Source organism: Aquarana catesbeiana, linkage group LG06 (assembly GCF_042186555.1).
Source record: "Aquarana catesbeiana isolate 2022-GZ linkage group LG06, ASM4218655v1, whole genome shotgun sequence".
Taxonomy (NCBI): domain Eukaryota; kingdom Metazoa; phylum Chordata; class Amphibia; order Anura; family Ranidae; genus Aquarana; species Aquarana catesbeiana.
The window spans coordinates 97,314,356-97,330,825 of NC_133329.1; the positions used below are offsets into that span (position 1 = coordinate 97,314,356).

At 41.3% G+C, this 16,470-nt stretch overlaps 1 protein-coding gene across 3 annotated transcripts in view; it reads right to left on the reverse strand.

Moving 5' to 3' along the window:
* Nucleotides 1-2,602: 2,602 nt before the first annotated feature.
* CASKIN1 (CASK interacting protein 1) overlaps nucleotides 2,603-16,470 on the reverse strand; it is a 396,595-nt gene continuing 382,727 nt past the window's right edge. For all 3 annotated transcript variants that reach the window (XM_073636485.1, XM_073636486.1, XM_073636484.1), the window contains 2 exons: nucleotides 12,815-13,199; nucleotides 2,603-6,980 (listed from right to left, as the gene is read on the reverse strand). In XM_073636485.1, the coding sequence (XP_073492586.1) occupies nucleotides 6,887-6,980; nucleotides 12,815-13,199 (479 nt within the window). In that variant the 3' untranslated portion in view covers nucleotides 2,603-6,886. The remainder of the gene's footprint in view (nucleotides 6,981-12,814; nucleotides 13,200-16,470) is intronic.

Sequence of the window (16,470 nt, forward strand, 5' to 3'; positions counted from 1 at the left end):
CATAACTTAATCATAAAAATATATATATTATATATATATATATATATGATATATATGTATCAATCATGTAGACCTTTAATGAATAGTTTTTTTTTTTTTTTAAATCTTGCTGCCATCACATTAAATACATTTCATTTTTAACACTATGTAATTTATTTTATATTTCATAAAATCATATATTTCTGAACAGATTTTGGAAAATAGTCGCTCGCTCCAGCAGTGTTATGTGAATGTGGTACCACCTGTGGCTGCAACGCTACAACACTATAGGACGAGAGTCTGTGACATTCCAATGTACTTTTCACTGACAAAAGCATTCTCAGAAACTGGCAAGCTTAACACTCAGTCCCTGCCCACCCCCTCCACCCCCCCACCCCCACCTCCCACAATTCTCAGTCTACAAGACGAATAAGCACACGCTGAAAGCTGTAGGGATGATGAGTGGATTTAGGACTTTTCCCCCTCAGGAGATTTCAGTGACGATTTGGGGCACTGCAGTAAGATGTTGCCATTCTGGTGAAAAGCATTGGGGTTAATGGTGATTTTTAAAGATGAATTGGGCTTTAAATATTTCCTGAGGATTAGGGAAGCTCCTTTTAACTACCCTAGACCTGTTCTGTGCCAAAAACTGCCCCTTTCGGCTAGTTTACACTTGCTTTAAAACAAGGATTATATCAATTATATTTTAATTTGGTGTTGTGACTTTTTAAGCTCAGGTAATCATCATAAAGTTTTTCTAATACTTCATCTTGAATTATGCTCCCAAATTCTTTTCCTGCAAGTTGAGTTTGTGGTTTAGGGCTTTTATTGCAGATACATTAGGCGAATGGGACCATCTTTGGTGGATTCAAGAAGGCCAAGTCTCGGAGTTTGTATCTAATTGCAGCTTAACAACTACTCAACCTTTCACAGCAACTCATTAGGAGAATGTGAGATCAAACAGGAAGAGGTGGAGCCAAGACCCAGCCCACCCTCTCTTGAATGCTTACTTGAAGTTGCCTTGGATGTCACTCGTTTTAGAAGTTGAAGATTACAGTGTTATCTATCTATTGGTCACTGACCTGGAGCAAGATTGTCAAGGAGTCCTGACATATACATATGTCTATACATATGGTTTTAGGTCAATAACTTTTCAGGTAGTTACAGAAGGTATTAAGTTGATAGTCGCAATCCATGTCGGTGTTTTACTGATCTGAAACTCTTCAGAGGGTCTCCATATACAGTATGTGGCAATTAGAAAAACCTCACATTACTATATAGGTTAAATGGATAAGGATTTTCCAGGAACAGCCAGGCCTCCTTGGAGCCATGTCATAGATGTGACAACTGGGAATTAATCATTAATTGAAATGTGGTAAATCAAATACCATCCACTGTAATTAAATGTTGTCTTCTTCAACATTGCAACATGCCTGGAGATTCAGAAATTGTTTAGAGAAATTCAAAGTTCAGTAAAATTCTGGAAGTATAGAAAAAAAAACAGCGCTATGATAACAATAATATATCTTATGCAAAAATATGCAAAATATTATAAACATAAAACATATATTAATACATTAAGTGAAAAAGTGTTCAAAAATTTATATATATATATATATATATATATATATATATATATATATATATAGTCCTTGTGTCACACTCAAGTGTATAAAGGCTTCATCTCAATCCGCAATGTGTCCACCATAAAGTGCAATATATCTTCCCACCCCTAGGTTTCACCACAGTGAAGCAAGTCACATATAGAATGGACTCCCACCAGATATCAAGACCCTTAGATGTTAGTGGGTCATATCAAGCATATCACAATAAGCACACGGCCACCAGATGTCTTTCTCCTTACCTCAGGTCTGTTCTCTAGGCTTCCATTAATGCTCTGGATTGCTCCAAACATATAGGAGAAAGCAAAAGGCAAAGCCTATAGTGCAGTAATCAATTAAAAAACACCTTAACAAATTGTTTAAATGTTACATGAACAGACAGTGAAATTGGTTTAAACAAATATGGCAGATGCCCCACTTCTGGTACAGCATCTGATTTCACTGCCTCAACGTGTTTCATCACATGGCCATGGACAAAATCCATGTGAGGAAACGGGTCAAGGAAGTGACAGACACTGTGCATTGACCTCCTGCACCGCATCTGACATCATGTCCTCAACACGTTTCTTCACATGGACAAAGTCCATGTGACCAAAAAGCGCCAAGGAAGTGGGGCATCCGCCATATTTGTTTATACCGAGTTCACTGTTAAAGGGGTTGCATCCCATACTCATGTAAACACATTTTAACATTTTAATAACTTTTTTCTTACTAAACTATGGGCTTGGCTTCTTGCTTTCTCCTATGAAATGTTTGGCACGCTCAAGGACATTGATGGAAGTTTAAAGAGCGAACCTCAGGGAAGAAAAGAGACACCTGATGGCCATGTGCTTATTGCAATATGTTTGATATGACACATTGACATCTAAAGGTCTTGATATATGGTGAGGGTCTCCATGCTGTGTGGTTTTCTACACGGTGGTAAAACTTAGCGGTGGGTAGATATATATTGCAATTTATTGTGGACACATTGTGGATTCAGATGAAACTTTTGTGCACTTGAGTGTGAGCACATGGACTACATAAATAAAAAAAAAATTTAGAACACTTTTTCACTTTATGTAATTATATAAGTTTTATGTTTATAATATTTCACATAAGGTATATTGTTATCATAGCTCTGGCTTTGGTTTATATATAGATTTATCTGTCCAAGGGGATAGGTTTACTCCAGCTGCTGGGGGTTATATATACATATATATATTTTACACAAAGGGAATGTTTGGGCTATATTTTTTTTCCTGAGCGCTGTTTGTTAAATTTTATTCAAATATTCTGGAAATGCCCCTGAATCCTCCTGTGTTCAGAAAACATCAACATAAAAATTAGATACTCAGCATGTAAGCTAGATATTTCCTAGACACAGACACACTAAAAACAAGTTTTTGTTGCTTAAAAACTGTTGACTAATGCATAGTAAAAACATAAATCACAGGGGGACAAATGTTCTGAAACCCAGCTGATTCCTAAAGGGCAAACAGTAAACTGTACTCATGGCAATGCAAGCCATCTTTTAAGTTAAGCAAAGTCGAACTGGTGTTTTTGGACCTCTCACTTCTTTGCGGCTCTCAAAGGTTCATGAATTTAAAACAAAGGCTCCAGCTGTTTCCCAGTTGCTAAAGGATGCATTTCCTTGCTTCATTCTGAAGGTTAACATGTCTTTAGGCCCTTTCTCTGGGTTAAAAATATTGCAAGGTGCAATTGCTACTATAGGTTAGGATTAGTATTTTGCTAGAATTAGGAAGGTATGGTCTTCAAAGGGCATATTAAACATTATTTCACTCTATTTAGCCCATTGTTCCATTTGAGTTTGACATGCCTTTATCAGGTAAAATGTGATACCAAATTACAGCTTCAGCATTGCACATAAAGTCCTCAGCACACTGCTACAGCCATCGTTTAGGTCTAGAGGAGCACTGAATTTTGGGTTGCGGGAAGGGGTATTCTTAGTAATTCCCATGCTAAGGAGTGGGCTTTATCTGGGCACTCAAGCGGAACTCTGGAGACTTTATGCACAACTATATGTGAAGGTATAATCTAGCACTTTATGGTACTGACTGGCAGTTTATTTATTTGCTTGCATTTCCCTGATTATAAGTTTAAACCTGCACTGGCCTAGGGACTTGGAAGCAGGCATATATGTTTATGTCCTCTAGAATCCCAGAAGCCCCTCTCCACATTCTTTCATCCAACCCTCTGCCTCAGCTCTGTGCAGTGTGCTCCTTACTGGTCAGGGAGGAATGGAGCAATGTGCTACTCCTCCTTACTGGTCAGGGAGGAATGGAGCAATGTGCTACTCCTCCTTACTGGTCAGGGAGGAATGGAGCAATGTGCTACTCCTCCTTACTGGTCAGGGAGTTATGGCACAATGTACTACTCCTCCTTACTGCTCAGGGAGGAATGGCGCAACGTGCTACTCCTCCTAACTGCTCAGGGAGGAATGGCGCAAAGTGCTATGCCTCCTTACTTGTCAGGCAGGAATGGCACAACGTGCTACTCCTACTTATTGGTCAGGGAGGAATGGTGCAATGAGTTACTTTTCCTTACTGGTCAGGAAGGAATGGCGCAATGTGCTTTTCCTCCTTACTGGTCAGGGAGGAATGGTGCAATGTGCTACTCCTCCTTACTGGTCAGGGAGGAATGGCGCAACATGCTACTCCTCCTTACTGGTCAGGGAGGAATGGCACAATGTGCTACTCCTACTTACTGGTCAGGGAGGAATGGTGCAATGTGCTACTTTTCCTTACTGGTCAGGAAGGAATGGCGCAATGCGCTACTCCTCCTTACTGGTCAGGGAGGAATGGCGCAATGTGCTACTCCTCCTTACTGGCCAGGGAGGAATGGTGCACTGCAAAGCAAAGCAGAGTTCCAACCGTCAACATCAAATCTGCAGAATAAGGAGGACTCAAACAAAGACATGTGAAGACTCTTGTTGATGCCTGTTTTGGAGTCCTAGATGTACGGAATTTATACCCTATAGTCATTACAGGTTTATTTTAAGACACTGATACTCTGAATTTGGGAACTAGGAATGGTGTTATTAATGATCTGACCAGCACAGCAAGGGGGGACTGACAGCTGTCCTGTTTCAGGGAATGTGAGATGACCTCAATGAGAGCAGTACATCTATAGTTGTGTGGAGTGTTTTCTCACTGTGCATAGAACCTTCCCTCTATAGCTGTTTACCTGATGTCACTGACCTATAGAAACAGAAATGCACACATTGCATTACAGTTTTTGAAAAAGGAATCCTTCACAACCATGATTATGCTGTAGGAGGATAATGCCTCTGGCATCTGTCTTCTTCCCTATAATTCCATGACTCTAACCTGGAATTGGTATTGTGCAATGGCTACTCCATTCTGCATCACAAAACAGGAGAAGCCCCCTTCCCCTAACCATGTACAGGGCATTTTGGTTTACAAATGACTTTGGTGATGCCAGATGACTCTCCGCCCAATTCCAAAAAAAGGGTTGTATATTTACACATGGCACAGCTCTTGATGATGTTTTTTCAGTTGAGACTCATCGTTCCAAGACTCTGCCTTCTTAAATACTCTACAAAGCCCAAATTGCGACCTAGTACACATATCATCTGCCCCTCGATCCTTCCAAATATTAATTGTGTGGAGGCAAGGCACAGCCTTTACAACTCAAAGAAAACATAAATAAATAATAAAAAAATGTAAAAATAACAATATAAAAAAAAACAGCAGAAAGGCCCTTAAAAGTCTGGAATTTGTGCTATTTCAGTTTCCCTATAGGCTGGGTAAATTCATGTCAATCAGTCTCTTTGTGACTTTCACATATCAAAAAAATAAATAAAGGGATCCAATTATTAGATATTTTTTCTTCTCCCTGTCAGTCATTTTCAGGATTTCTACTACTAAATTCTACTTTCTGTGCTTTCAGTATAGTCTTCAGTTCATCAGGAAGTTTGGAGATTTAGGTAGGACCTTTGTTACCATTGGACAAGATCCCAGTTGTTCTATCACGCTCCAGCCAATTGTTCCATTAAATGGTGGTTTGAAAATGGAAGAGCCATCGGGAACCAACTGTACTTAGAATTCCAACATCACTTTGTTTCCAAGGTAATACATTTGGCATTAGCTTATATTTTCCAATGGTAATGGAATACACTTCTTTCATTTCCCAGCAATAATGGAATGCACTTGTTCATTTTGAAAAGAGAATTATGTTCTTTCTTGAATGACCTTGAAGTCAACTAATAGGGAAAACAAAGTACATTTTGTAAGGCGTTGCCAATAGGGAACAGTAAGTGCTTACTAGGGGACTTTAAGTGTTACCCCTAAATATTTAACACTTGATCCAGAGTGACCTTCAGGTTCATATAGAAAAGGTGATAAGGTTTCTGGTTAACAAAAGACATTGTTAATATGTGGGCATATTCCTATCTGCTAGGGAATAGAAGACAGCTTAGAATATTTTAGAAAGTTCATGAGATGAGTTTTGCATGCTCCACAATTTGGCTCACCAGGGAAAGGGTACTTTAATGTTTAGATAATAAAGTTTTGTTTAATCTAGTTTGGTGGGGAAGCTTGAAGATCACTAGAGTGTTGGCCACCAGCTGACAACATGGCCCAAGACTGTATAACCAGCTCCTGACAAATTCCATGGCACCTTACAATGCACAAACTCATCGCAACTGCAGTAATCTGTGGCTTCTAAAATATGGGCAGCGCAGAGTAGGGTCATTTGACAGCCACTTAAAGTTTCTTGATGAGGTGAGTTCATATCCCTTTCGTACATTGATTAATAACAGCAATTGCAACAAGACGAAAAAACAAGAATTACAAAAAGGGAAGGATTCACCATAGGTTGGCGGTGTGAAATTGAAGTAGATGGCAGGATGCGTGCTGTTTCACTGCTGGACAGTATCCATTCTCTCATAGTGCTTTGCAGTATACCTAGTCATCCATCAACAGACTGCGGTCATCTCAATCCAGGTTGTGACCGGGATCTGCTCTGCAAGTGCATTCTGGAACTGATCCTGATGCTGGAACGGCTGAGCCCAGTGGCTCGTGCCACCTCTTGGTTGGCCTCCTTCCATGCTGCCCCGATTAAGCACAATCCTGAGGTATTCAACATTGCTTGTTTGTGCTAAGGTTAGGCATATGTTGCGGGGCGGTCGGGGGAACCAGACTCGGAAGGGTCCTAGGAGAAGGTGGATGGTCTGTACAGGTACCAGCAACGTGGGAAGAGGCAAGAAGCAGTCTGTGGGACCTTGCCTTGAGGAGACCACCACACGCACAAACACTGCAATTTCACTCCAGCATGGCATCCAGCTGGTCTGCAAGGTCATCAAACATGCTGCCAATGTCATCCAGAATACTGACTGTGCTCTTCTCCTCCAAGGAACTGGCCGCACAGGGGAAAGAATAAACAAGCACATGGTTAGACTTTAAACATTGACAGAGAAGTATATAAAGAAATAAACTAACTGATTGGCTGAACTGTGTCCACAGGCATCACACGCAGCCATTAGTTGTACTTATAAATAAAGTTTGATTCTTACAAATGTCAATTACAATGTGTTACATACAAGAAATGGCAGATGCTGTGACTGATTGTTATAAATTGTGGCTAGAAACATGCAAAGTAAATTTTCTGACAATGCAAGTACAACCCCAATGCCACAAAAAAATTAGGACCCTGTGTAAAATCTACATTAAAAAGGGAATGCAATGATTTGCAGATATCATATTTTATTCACAATAGAACATAGAAAACATAATAAAATGCTTAAACTGAGAAAATGTACCATTTGAAGAAAAAAAAAAATAAGGTCATTTTGAAATTGATGTCAGCAATATGTCTCAAAAAAATTGGGACAGAGACATGTTTACCATGGTGTAGCATCCCTTCTTCTTTTAACAACACTCTGTAAATTTCTGGGAACAGAGGAGACCAGTTGCTGGAGTTTTGGAAAATACATTTTTTCCCCCTTCCTTGCCTAATATGATTCTACTCGCTCAACAGTCCTGTGTCTTCTTTGTCATATATTTTGTTTCAAGATGCACCAAAAGTGTTCAATTCGTAAAAGATCTGGACTGCAGGATGACTAGTTAAGCACCTTGACTCTTCTACTACAAAGCCATGCTGTTGTCATAGATGCAGTATGTGGTTTAGTATTGTCCTGCTGAAATATACAGGCCCTTCCCTAAAAAAGATGTTGTTTGGATTGAAGCATATGCTGCTCTAAAACCTGGATATATTTTTCAGCATTGATGGTGATTTCCAGATGTGCAAGCTGACCATTCCATACACACTAATGCATCCCCATACCATGAGAGATGCAGGCTTTTGAACTGAGCGCTGATAACAAGCCTGAAAGGTCCCTCTCCTCTTTAGCCTGGAGGATGTGGTGCCCATGGTTGCCAAAAAGAATGTAAAATTTTGATTTGTCTGACCACAGAACAGTTTTCCACTTTGCAACAGACCTTTTTAAGTGAGCTTTGACACAGAGAAGGCAGTATTTCTGGATCATGTATAGATATGGCTTCTTCTTTGCATGATAGAACTCTACCTTGCATTTTTGGATGGCACAGCGAACTGTGTTCGCAGACAGAGATTTTTGGAAGTATTCCTGAGCACATGCAGTGATGTTCAACACAAAGCCCAGGTTCACACTGACTGCGGGTTAGAAATTGTGCAAGTTCACTGACAAGATTTCATACCCGCACATCAGTCCGACTCCGGGGGCGATTTCAGATTTGGGTTTCCTGCACAGATGTCTCTTGAAATCGCCCCCAAAGTCACCAAAAGTAGTGCAGGAACTACTTTTGGGAAACGGTGCGTCAGAGTCGGCATCGCACCGATTCAGACGCTGTCATTGCTGGCAATAGCTGCCGATTTGGCATGCGATTTGACATGTCAAATTGCATGCCAAATCGGCCCGATTTGAATGTGGGCTAAATCATGCCTGTTTTTAATGCATCTGAGGGCCTGAAGGTCACAGGCATCCAATATTGCATTTTGACCTTGTCCCTTGCACACAGATTCTTGGAATCTTTTGATGATCTTATGTACTGTAGATGCATTCACTGCAATTTCTCTCCCCCCTTCCTTTTATTATTATTTTTTTTCATGCAGATGTGCTGCCTTACCCACACTCCGGTTCCCTTTTTTGCCATAGATCCCCGTACGGATGCCCGAGGGTGTGCAGCGGGATGGGTACCCCCCATTGGGGGTTTCCACATTCTGCTGCCTGCCCGCCCTGAGGGTTCATTTGTGACACAGCATCCCAAGGATTTACCATCAGTACAGCCCACAGACACATATACCCGGAGATGGAATTCCCTTCTCCGGGCGGTGTCTGCACTGCATGTTTGCGGTGAGGATCTGTAGCGTGCGTCGGCAGTTACACACTTCCGACATCCGGGTGTTACTCTGTGTCTCGCGCACCCTCCCTGTAGCGTCCGTGTTGCATCATCACGGCGTGATGTCACACGCCGTGTTTTGGCGCCAACGGGGGGGGGGGGGTATGTTTTAACCCTTAACCCGCCATGGCGTTGGCCGTGCTGGGAGTCTTTGGGAGCTCAGGTGACATGGGCGATGTTCTCACAGGTAAAAACTTCTCAGTTTGGTGGAATATTAACCCCCTCTAATGTTCATTGAAGTCTGGATGCTATCTTGTGGTCTTTATTTTAATATTATTTTTTCCTTTGTTGTTTTATTGATAGGTTTAATCTGCTGACTACCTCTCCGCCCTATGTGCCTCCGTTGCCTTGCGGTTATTGGTGACCACCGGGCGTTGGGGGCTTTCACAAATGGGGGATACTGTTACTATGGAGCATCCTTAAAATAAGTGCAATTTTTACACATGCCAGTACCTAATTAACCGGTTCCCGACCGGCGCACGCCGATGTACGTCGGCAGAATGGCACGGCTGGGCAAATGGGTGTACCTGTACGTCCATTTGAATTCCCCGCTGTGCCACTGCGCGTGCCGGCTGGGAACTCCGTGGTCCCGCAGACTCGATCGCCGCGGGGATACCCGCGATCGCCTCACGGAGAGGACGAACGGGGAGATGCCGTTGTAAACAGCATCTCCCCGTTCTGCCTAGTGACAAGTGTCACTCGATCTCTGCTCCCTGTCATTGGAGCAGAGATCAGTGATGTCACACACAGAGCCCATCCCCCTACAGTTAGTAATCACTCCCAAGGACACACTTAACCCCTCCCCGCCCCCTGGTGGTTAACCCCTTCACTGCCAGTGTCATTTACACAGTAATCAGTGCATTTTTAATTGCACTGATCGCTGTATAAATGACAATGGTCCCAAAAATGTGTCAAAAATGTCCGACATGTCCGCCATAACGTCGCAGTCACAATAAAAATCACTGATTGCCGCCATTACTAATAAAAAAAAAAATTATTAATAAAAATGCCATAAAACTATCCCCTATTTAGTAAACGCTATAATGTTTGCGCAAACCAATTAATAAACTTTTTTTTTACCAAAAATATGTAGAAGAATACGATTGGCCTAAACTGAGAAAAAAAAATTTTTTTATATATTTTTGGGGGATATTTATTATAGCAAAATATAAAAAATAATGCGTTTTTTTCAAAATTGTCGCTCTTATTTTGTTTATAGCGCAAAAAATAAAAATCGCAGAGGCGATCAAATACCACCAAAAGAAAGCTCTATTTGTGGGAAAAAAAGGACGTCAATTTTGTTTGGGAGCCACGTCGCACGACGGCGCAATTGTCAGTTAAAGCGACGCAGTGCCGAATCGCAAAAAATGCTCTGGTCAGGAAGGGGGTAAAATCTTCTGGGGCTGAAGCGGTTAAGGGACTTTTTTTGCTTCACCCATTTGAGCTCCCAGTAAATAATTTTGTAAAGCTTTCGTTGGAGGTGAGTACAGTTCATGTCTGTTTGGAGCCTGTTCTGAACACGTCCCCTCCCTTAAACTTTATAAATACTGAATACACGTTACGTGTTACAGGGATTACTATGTGATTTTGAACAAAAGCTACATCCCTCCCTATGGGAGATCTGGCTACCTTGGAACTGAGGTGGGGTCAAGCAATGCTAATCTGCCTGGGAGAACCACCATTTGAACACACTCTTATGCACCGCAAGGTACGGGAGATTTCTTCACTCCTGGGGGGGTTGGGGTGGGCTCTTGTGGGGTTGTGTCCTTTTTTTTTTTTTTTTTTTTTATAGTCATGTATGTTGGTTTATAATATGCAAAATAAAAATGTCATTTATTAACTCTAGATTTCTTCTTCTCTTTCTATACACCTAAAGCTGAGAAAAATTTATGTTTTTATGGTTTAAAGTGTCACGTCCCTTTCCTGATGAAGCCACATCTGAGAAACATGTCGAAAGTTGTGGACGTAATATTTATTTGTATGTGACTACAGTTTGTTTCACTGTCATTAATAGGCAAATGTGTATGTACCTATGACTGTGTTTTATACAGTACTCTCTACTTTTTATAAATTTCTTGGAATAAACAATTTAAGTTTTTAGATTCTAGTATATTCACTTTTTTCATATAAAATGTACCTTGAAAGTCCCCTATCCCCATCTGCTATCTTTTACATGTTTTAGGGATGTTGGTACCATAACATGATAAAGTTTTTTGGAGATGAATTCTGCCCACCTTTTTAAATCGTATGTACTGTAGATGATGATATATTTAAAATCTTTTCAATTTTATGTTGAGGGACTTTATTCTAAAATTCTTCAACAATTTTTAGACGCAGCTATTCAGATTGGTAAATCTCTGCCCATCTTTACTTCTGAGACATCTCAGATCCAATTATTGAACTGTTGCCAATTTACCTAATTAGTTGCAAAATGTTCTTCTAGCGCTTCCTTGTTAATACCACTTACTTTTCCAGCTTTTTGTTGCCCTGTCTCAATGTTTTTGAGATATGTTGCTGCCAGCAACTTCAAAATTACCCTATTTTTTTTCATTTTCTTTTTCATTGGCTACAGTGGATGGATTGAAAGCAGCACAGTCATTGGCTCTCGCTGCTGTCAATCACATCCAATGACGCGCTGCGGGGCGGGGCCGTGTGATACAGTGAGCGGCTATAGCCGCCGGCTGTATCACGGGAGCGCCCGCAAGAACTAACCACCATGTGAGGGAGCTCGCATTAAGGTGGTTAGTTCTTGCGGGGAGGAGCTGAAACAGCCACCGAGGGACCCCAGAAGACCAGGTTCGGGGCCACTCTGTGCAAAACGAGCTGCACAGTGAATGTAAGTATAACATGTTTGTTATTTAAAAAAAAAAAAAAATTACCTTTACAACCCCTTTAAATGATTCAGTTTAACCTTTAACCACTGTGTATGTGGTTTAACCCCCCACTATTGTGTTTTAAACACCCACTTAAACAAACTACTTATGAAGACTAAAGGGAGCTGCCTAGAGCAACTAGTCTGATACTGTTATCTTTCTAAGTGAACCTGTCATTCTGCTACCTCAAACTCTCTTGACATCCTGACACTTCTGCTTTACAGGAAGAGAATACAATATAGTTAATAAACAAAAACACATTATCCCCAAGACATAACATTGCCCTACTGCAGGGATATGCAATTAGCGGCCCTCCAGCTGTTGCAAAACTACAAGTCCCATCATGCCTCTGGGTGTCATGCTTGTGGCTGTCAGAGTCTTGCTATGCCTCATGGGAGTTGTAGTTCTGCAACAGCTGGAGGTCCGCTAATTGCATATCCCTGCCCTACTGTAACAATTCAGGAGTGGCAATTCAGATTACAACATATGCCTACTGGTGACAGGATAACTTTAAACTGACTGGCTTTAGGAAACACAGCTAACATAATGGGAAGGGATAACGATGTATCCTTTAGCCCTAAAAAAAAGAACGTATTGAAAGTAGTAATCAAATATGTAATTTTAGCACAATGCCTGCCTGCAATAGGTTATTATGACTAGAAAAATAGGATATCTAATCTAGAAAGCTGCATAATAGTGCAGGTCTAGAGTTTTGGCTAGGCTTCATAGGCCATCAGCAAAGGTGTAGGGACCTCCAGGACTCCATATAGCAGGCCTGCGTGTTTATAGAAAAATGGTCCCTGGTGGCCATTTATCAGCCTTATACATAGTTTGACCTACCTTGCCCATTGGATATTAATAATGCCAGTATCCTTTGTTAAAGCAAGGCCTGCTCATGCTAATATCTTTGTTAAAGCAAGGCCTGTAGGTTGACACTTACTCTTTCTGTGAATCTTCCTGTTTGATCTTCTCCTCCACAGCTTGCAGCGCTGCAGCCAGTGACGCACTGGTCTCCTCCAGCTTCTGCTGTGCGGCCTCGTTACTCCCTCCCTCTAAGGAAGAGCTGGTGATGGACAGTCTCGGGGGCTTGATGGGAACCTGTAGAGGGTGACCCGGAGTCAGGGGCTTAGCGGGGCTGGAGCACAGGGATGGGGGAGTGCTGGAGGGTTTGATGTGGTTTGGTTGCTTGACAGGAGAAGGGGCTGGAGTTGAGCTGGCACTAGAGGACTGAATGATGGCATGAGGTTTGGGGGGTTTGGGGGCTATTGGGGGAGGAGTAGGTTTGGGGGAGACAGGAGGAGGTGTCCCCATTACCTTCTTTACTTCTGAAATAGAAAAGAGAAAATCATTGTTTAAATTATATTTGAATTTTTTTTTTTTTACATTTTTAAAAGCATTCTATCAATAAACTTTCCTTTTTAAAACCAAACAGCAAGCATGTGTCTTTTCTTTATTACAGATAAACAGAATACATAGATATACAAGTAAATAAAAAATAAATAAATTTAATATAAAAACAAAACAACAGCCATCTGACACAACGGAAGCACTAGATTCCTTCTCTTGTAAACTGTCAAGTATTATTGAGAATTATCTGATAGGATGAATAAATAATACACTTAAAAATGTAGAGATCTATAGGTTTACTGTATAGCAAGTGTACATACTTTATACAAAAACTCTTTTTTTCATCACACTGGCTGTTGAAAGGTCAGTTACATCAAAAGTGATATTTTAGGTATAGATGGAGCTTGGTGAGTCAGGCCCTGGCTTCTTATATGTCCTGGCCACCTTACTAGTGAGATCTCACTTCATAGATGTTTTAAAGCAAAACTAAACTCTCTTAATCAACATTAACTATTTTCAGTCCTTATGATGCTAACAAATAGATAGGAAAGTGTATTATATTTTCTTCTTATAACTTTATTATTATTTGTTTTTTTTTTACATTTCTTTTGTTGCTTCCTGGTTTCTGGCCTATGCCGAAATGATATCATACATCCCAGGAGTCTTCATAGGCATTTTTTTTTCTTTCATCTGGAGGAGGGACTTTCTCATCTAAGCACACCCTGATGCATGCCTGCCTAAGATAAGGGCATATGGAATCCAGAAAGTCAATGCTACATGAATCATCTGCCCTTACTCAAGATGGCCTTGGCTAGAAATGCTAGGAGGCTGCTTTTCAAAGTGATTTTTCAACAAAATAAAGCATATAGACATGGATGGATGGGTGAGTTTGCTTTGAATAGCAAAAATGAATTAAATAGGGTTTTTAGTTTATGGTGCTCAGATTCAGTTTAGTTTCACTTTAAATACAAAGAGGCAAACAGTTTCTGCTGTTCTCTTACTTTAGACAAAACATAGTGGATGTACCTTATAAAAACACGTAATTGCAAAGCAAAACCAAAAAAAAAACAACTTAACTTTAAACAGTTATGGACCTAGGATGTACCTCCTCCACTTTCCCAATAATCACACGGTCATGCATGTAGATGTTTGACAGCTGAGAATTCGAATTGTTTAGCAGAGCTACCCGGTATTAGCAGGTGTAGAAGCACTGATCAGCAGATGCATATGTCTTCTGCTCAGTACTTGGTAAAATGTAGACAAACACTGATACTTCGTACTTAGCAGCAGCTCTTATGCCTCATACACACGATAAGAATATCGGATAAATGAACGCCGTTTTTTTTTTTTGCATGTTAGTCTCATATCAATAACCAATAGGTTACTACAGTTAAGAAAATTCTCGTACGACAGAATACAACTTCAAGAGGAGTTTTAACCACTTCAGCCATGGAAGGATTTACCCCGTTAACCACTTGCCGCCCGCCCGCCCACCGTCAAATAAAGGTGGGGCGGCGCGGCTCTTGTTCTGGGACGTCGTCATATGACAGCATCCCAGAATTGCCGCTCTCATGCTCCGCGTCGTGTTGCTAGGATACGGCGCAACCCCGATCTCTGTAAAGAGCCACAGCTCTTTAACCATGTGATCGGCTGTGTCCAATCACAGCCAGCCACATGTAAACACAGAGATGCCGGTAATCGGCGCTCCTTGCCTGACATTGACAGAGTGTGCAGTGAGGAGAGCCAATCAGTGGCATCTCCTCTAGGGGACATCTAGATATGTAATCAGGACACTGATCGTCAGTGCCCTGATTACAATAAAGCCCCCACAGTGCCAGCAATGAGTGCCCACCAGTGCCAGCAATGAATGCCCACCAGTGCCAGCAATCAGTGCCCACAAGTGCCACATATCAGTGCCCATTAGTGATGCTAGTCAGTGCTGGCTATCAGTGCCCATCAATGCTGTTCATCAATGCCCATCACTGCCGTCCATCAGTGGCGCCTATCTGTGCCCACCAGTGCCACCTATCAGTGCCTCCTATTAGTGCTCATCAGTGCCACATATCAGTGACACCTATCAGTGCCCATAAGTGCGGCATATTCGTGCCTCCTCATCAGTGCCCACAAGTGCTGCCTATTAGTGCCCATAAGTGCCACCTCATCAGTGCCCATTAGTGCAGCCTATCAGTGCCCATCAGTGCCACCACATCAGTGTCCATCAGTGAAGGAGAAAAATTACTTATGTACAAAATTTTTTTTCATACATTTCTTTATTATTTTCCAATTGAAAAATATTAACATCATATACTTTATCTTTAACTTATCCATTCTCGCAGGAGCTTTTACATAATTTCGTTGGTAATAATTACAATAATAAAAACATTAATTCTTCCCCTTGAGCCCTTCTATTGATGGCATGGTTTGTTATATCCCTTTGCTTTTCCTATCAGACGTCTCACTACTTTTCTTCTTGTTATTCCAGCTGTTTACCCTTTAGGTTTGCCCAGAGGCCGTTCTGGGTTCTTCTATACAACTTGCCTATACTTTCTCATATTTTTAACCACATCCTCTGTTACAGTATGTTTCCCTATATAACGACAAATTATTGTTCACTAGATCCTTCGAAAAGGCTAATGAGGGAGCTTCTGCTTTTTTCCAACTCAGTACTATTGCCTTCCTCGCATAAATAAGCAACAGACTTACTTGTGTTCTCTTTACTACAGATATATTATTCCCCACCAGTCCCAAAAGACAGATTTCTACGTCTTGTTCCACAACAATTGATGTAACTGTCGCAATTACCCCTACAACCTCTCTCCAAAAATTCTGTACTACTGGATTTAAATTTAACATAGGAAAATCTTCAGCTTGTCGTGAGATTATTATACCGAGGTATTTGAATTCTGCTACCCATTGCAGTGGCACGTTTAAAGCTGCCGTATCCTGCACGCCTTGATCAATGGCAAATAGTAGGGATTTGCCCCAATTTACCATAAGTCCTCTAAATAGTGAATAGGTATTTAATAGTTTTAGAGCCCCTTGTAGCGATGGGCCAGCATCGCAGAGGAACAACAACATATCGTCAGCATACAGGGCTACCTTCTCCTCCAGCCCCCCCACCCATAGTCCCCGAATATCTGGGGAAGTTCAGAGAGCCTCTGCCACCGGCTCATTTGCTATTGTGAAGAGGACCGGAGAGAGAGGGCAGCCCTGTCTTGTTCCTCTATATAGCTGAAAAAAAAGGAGGAA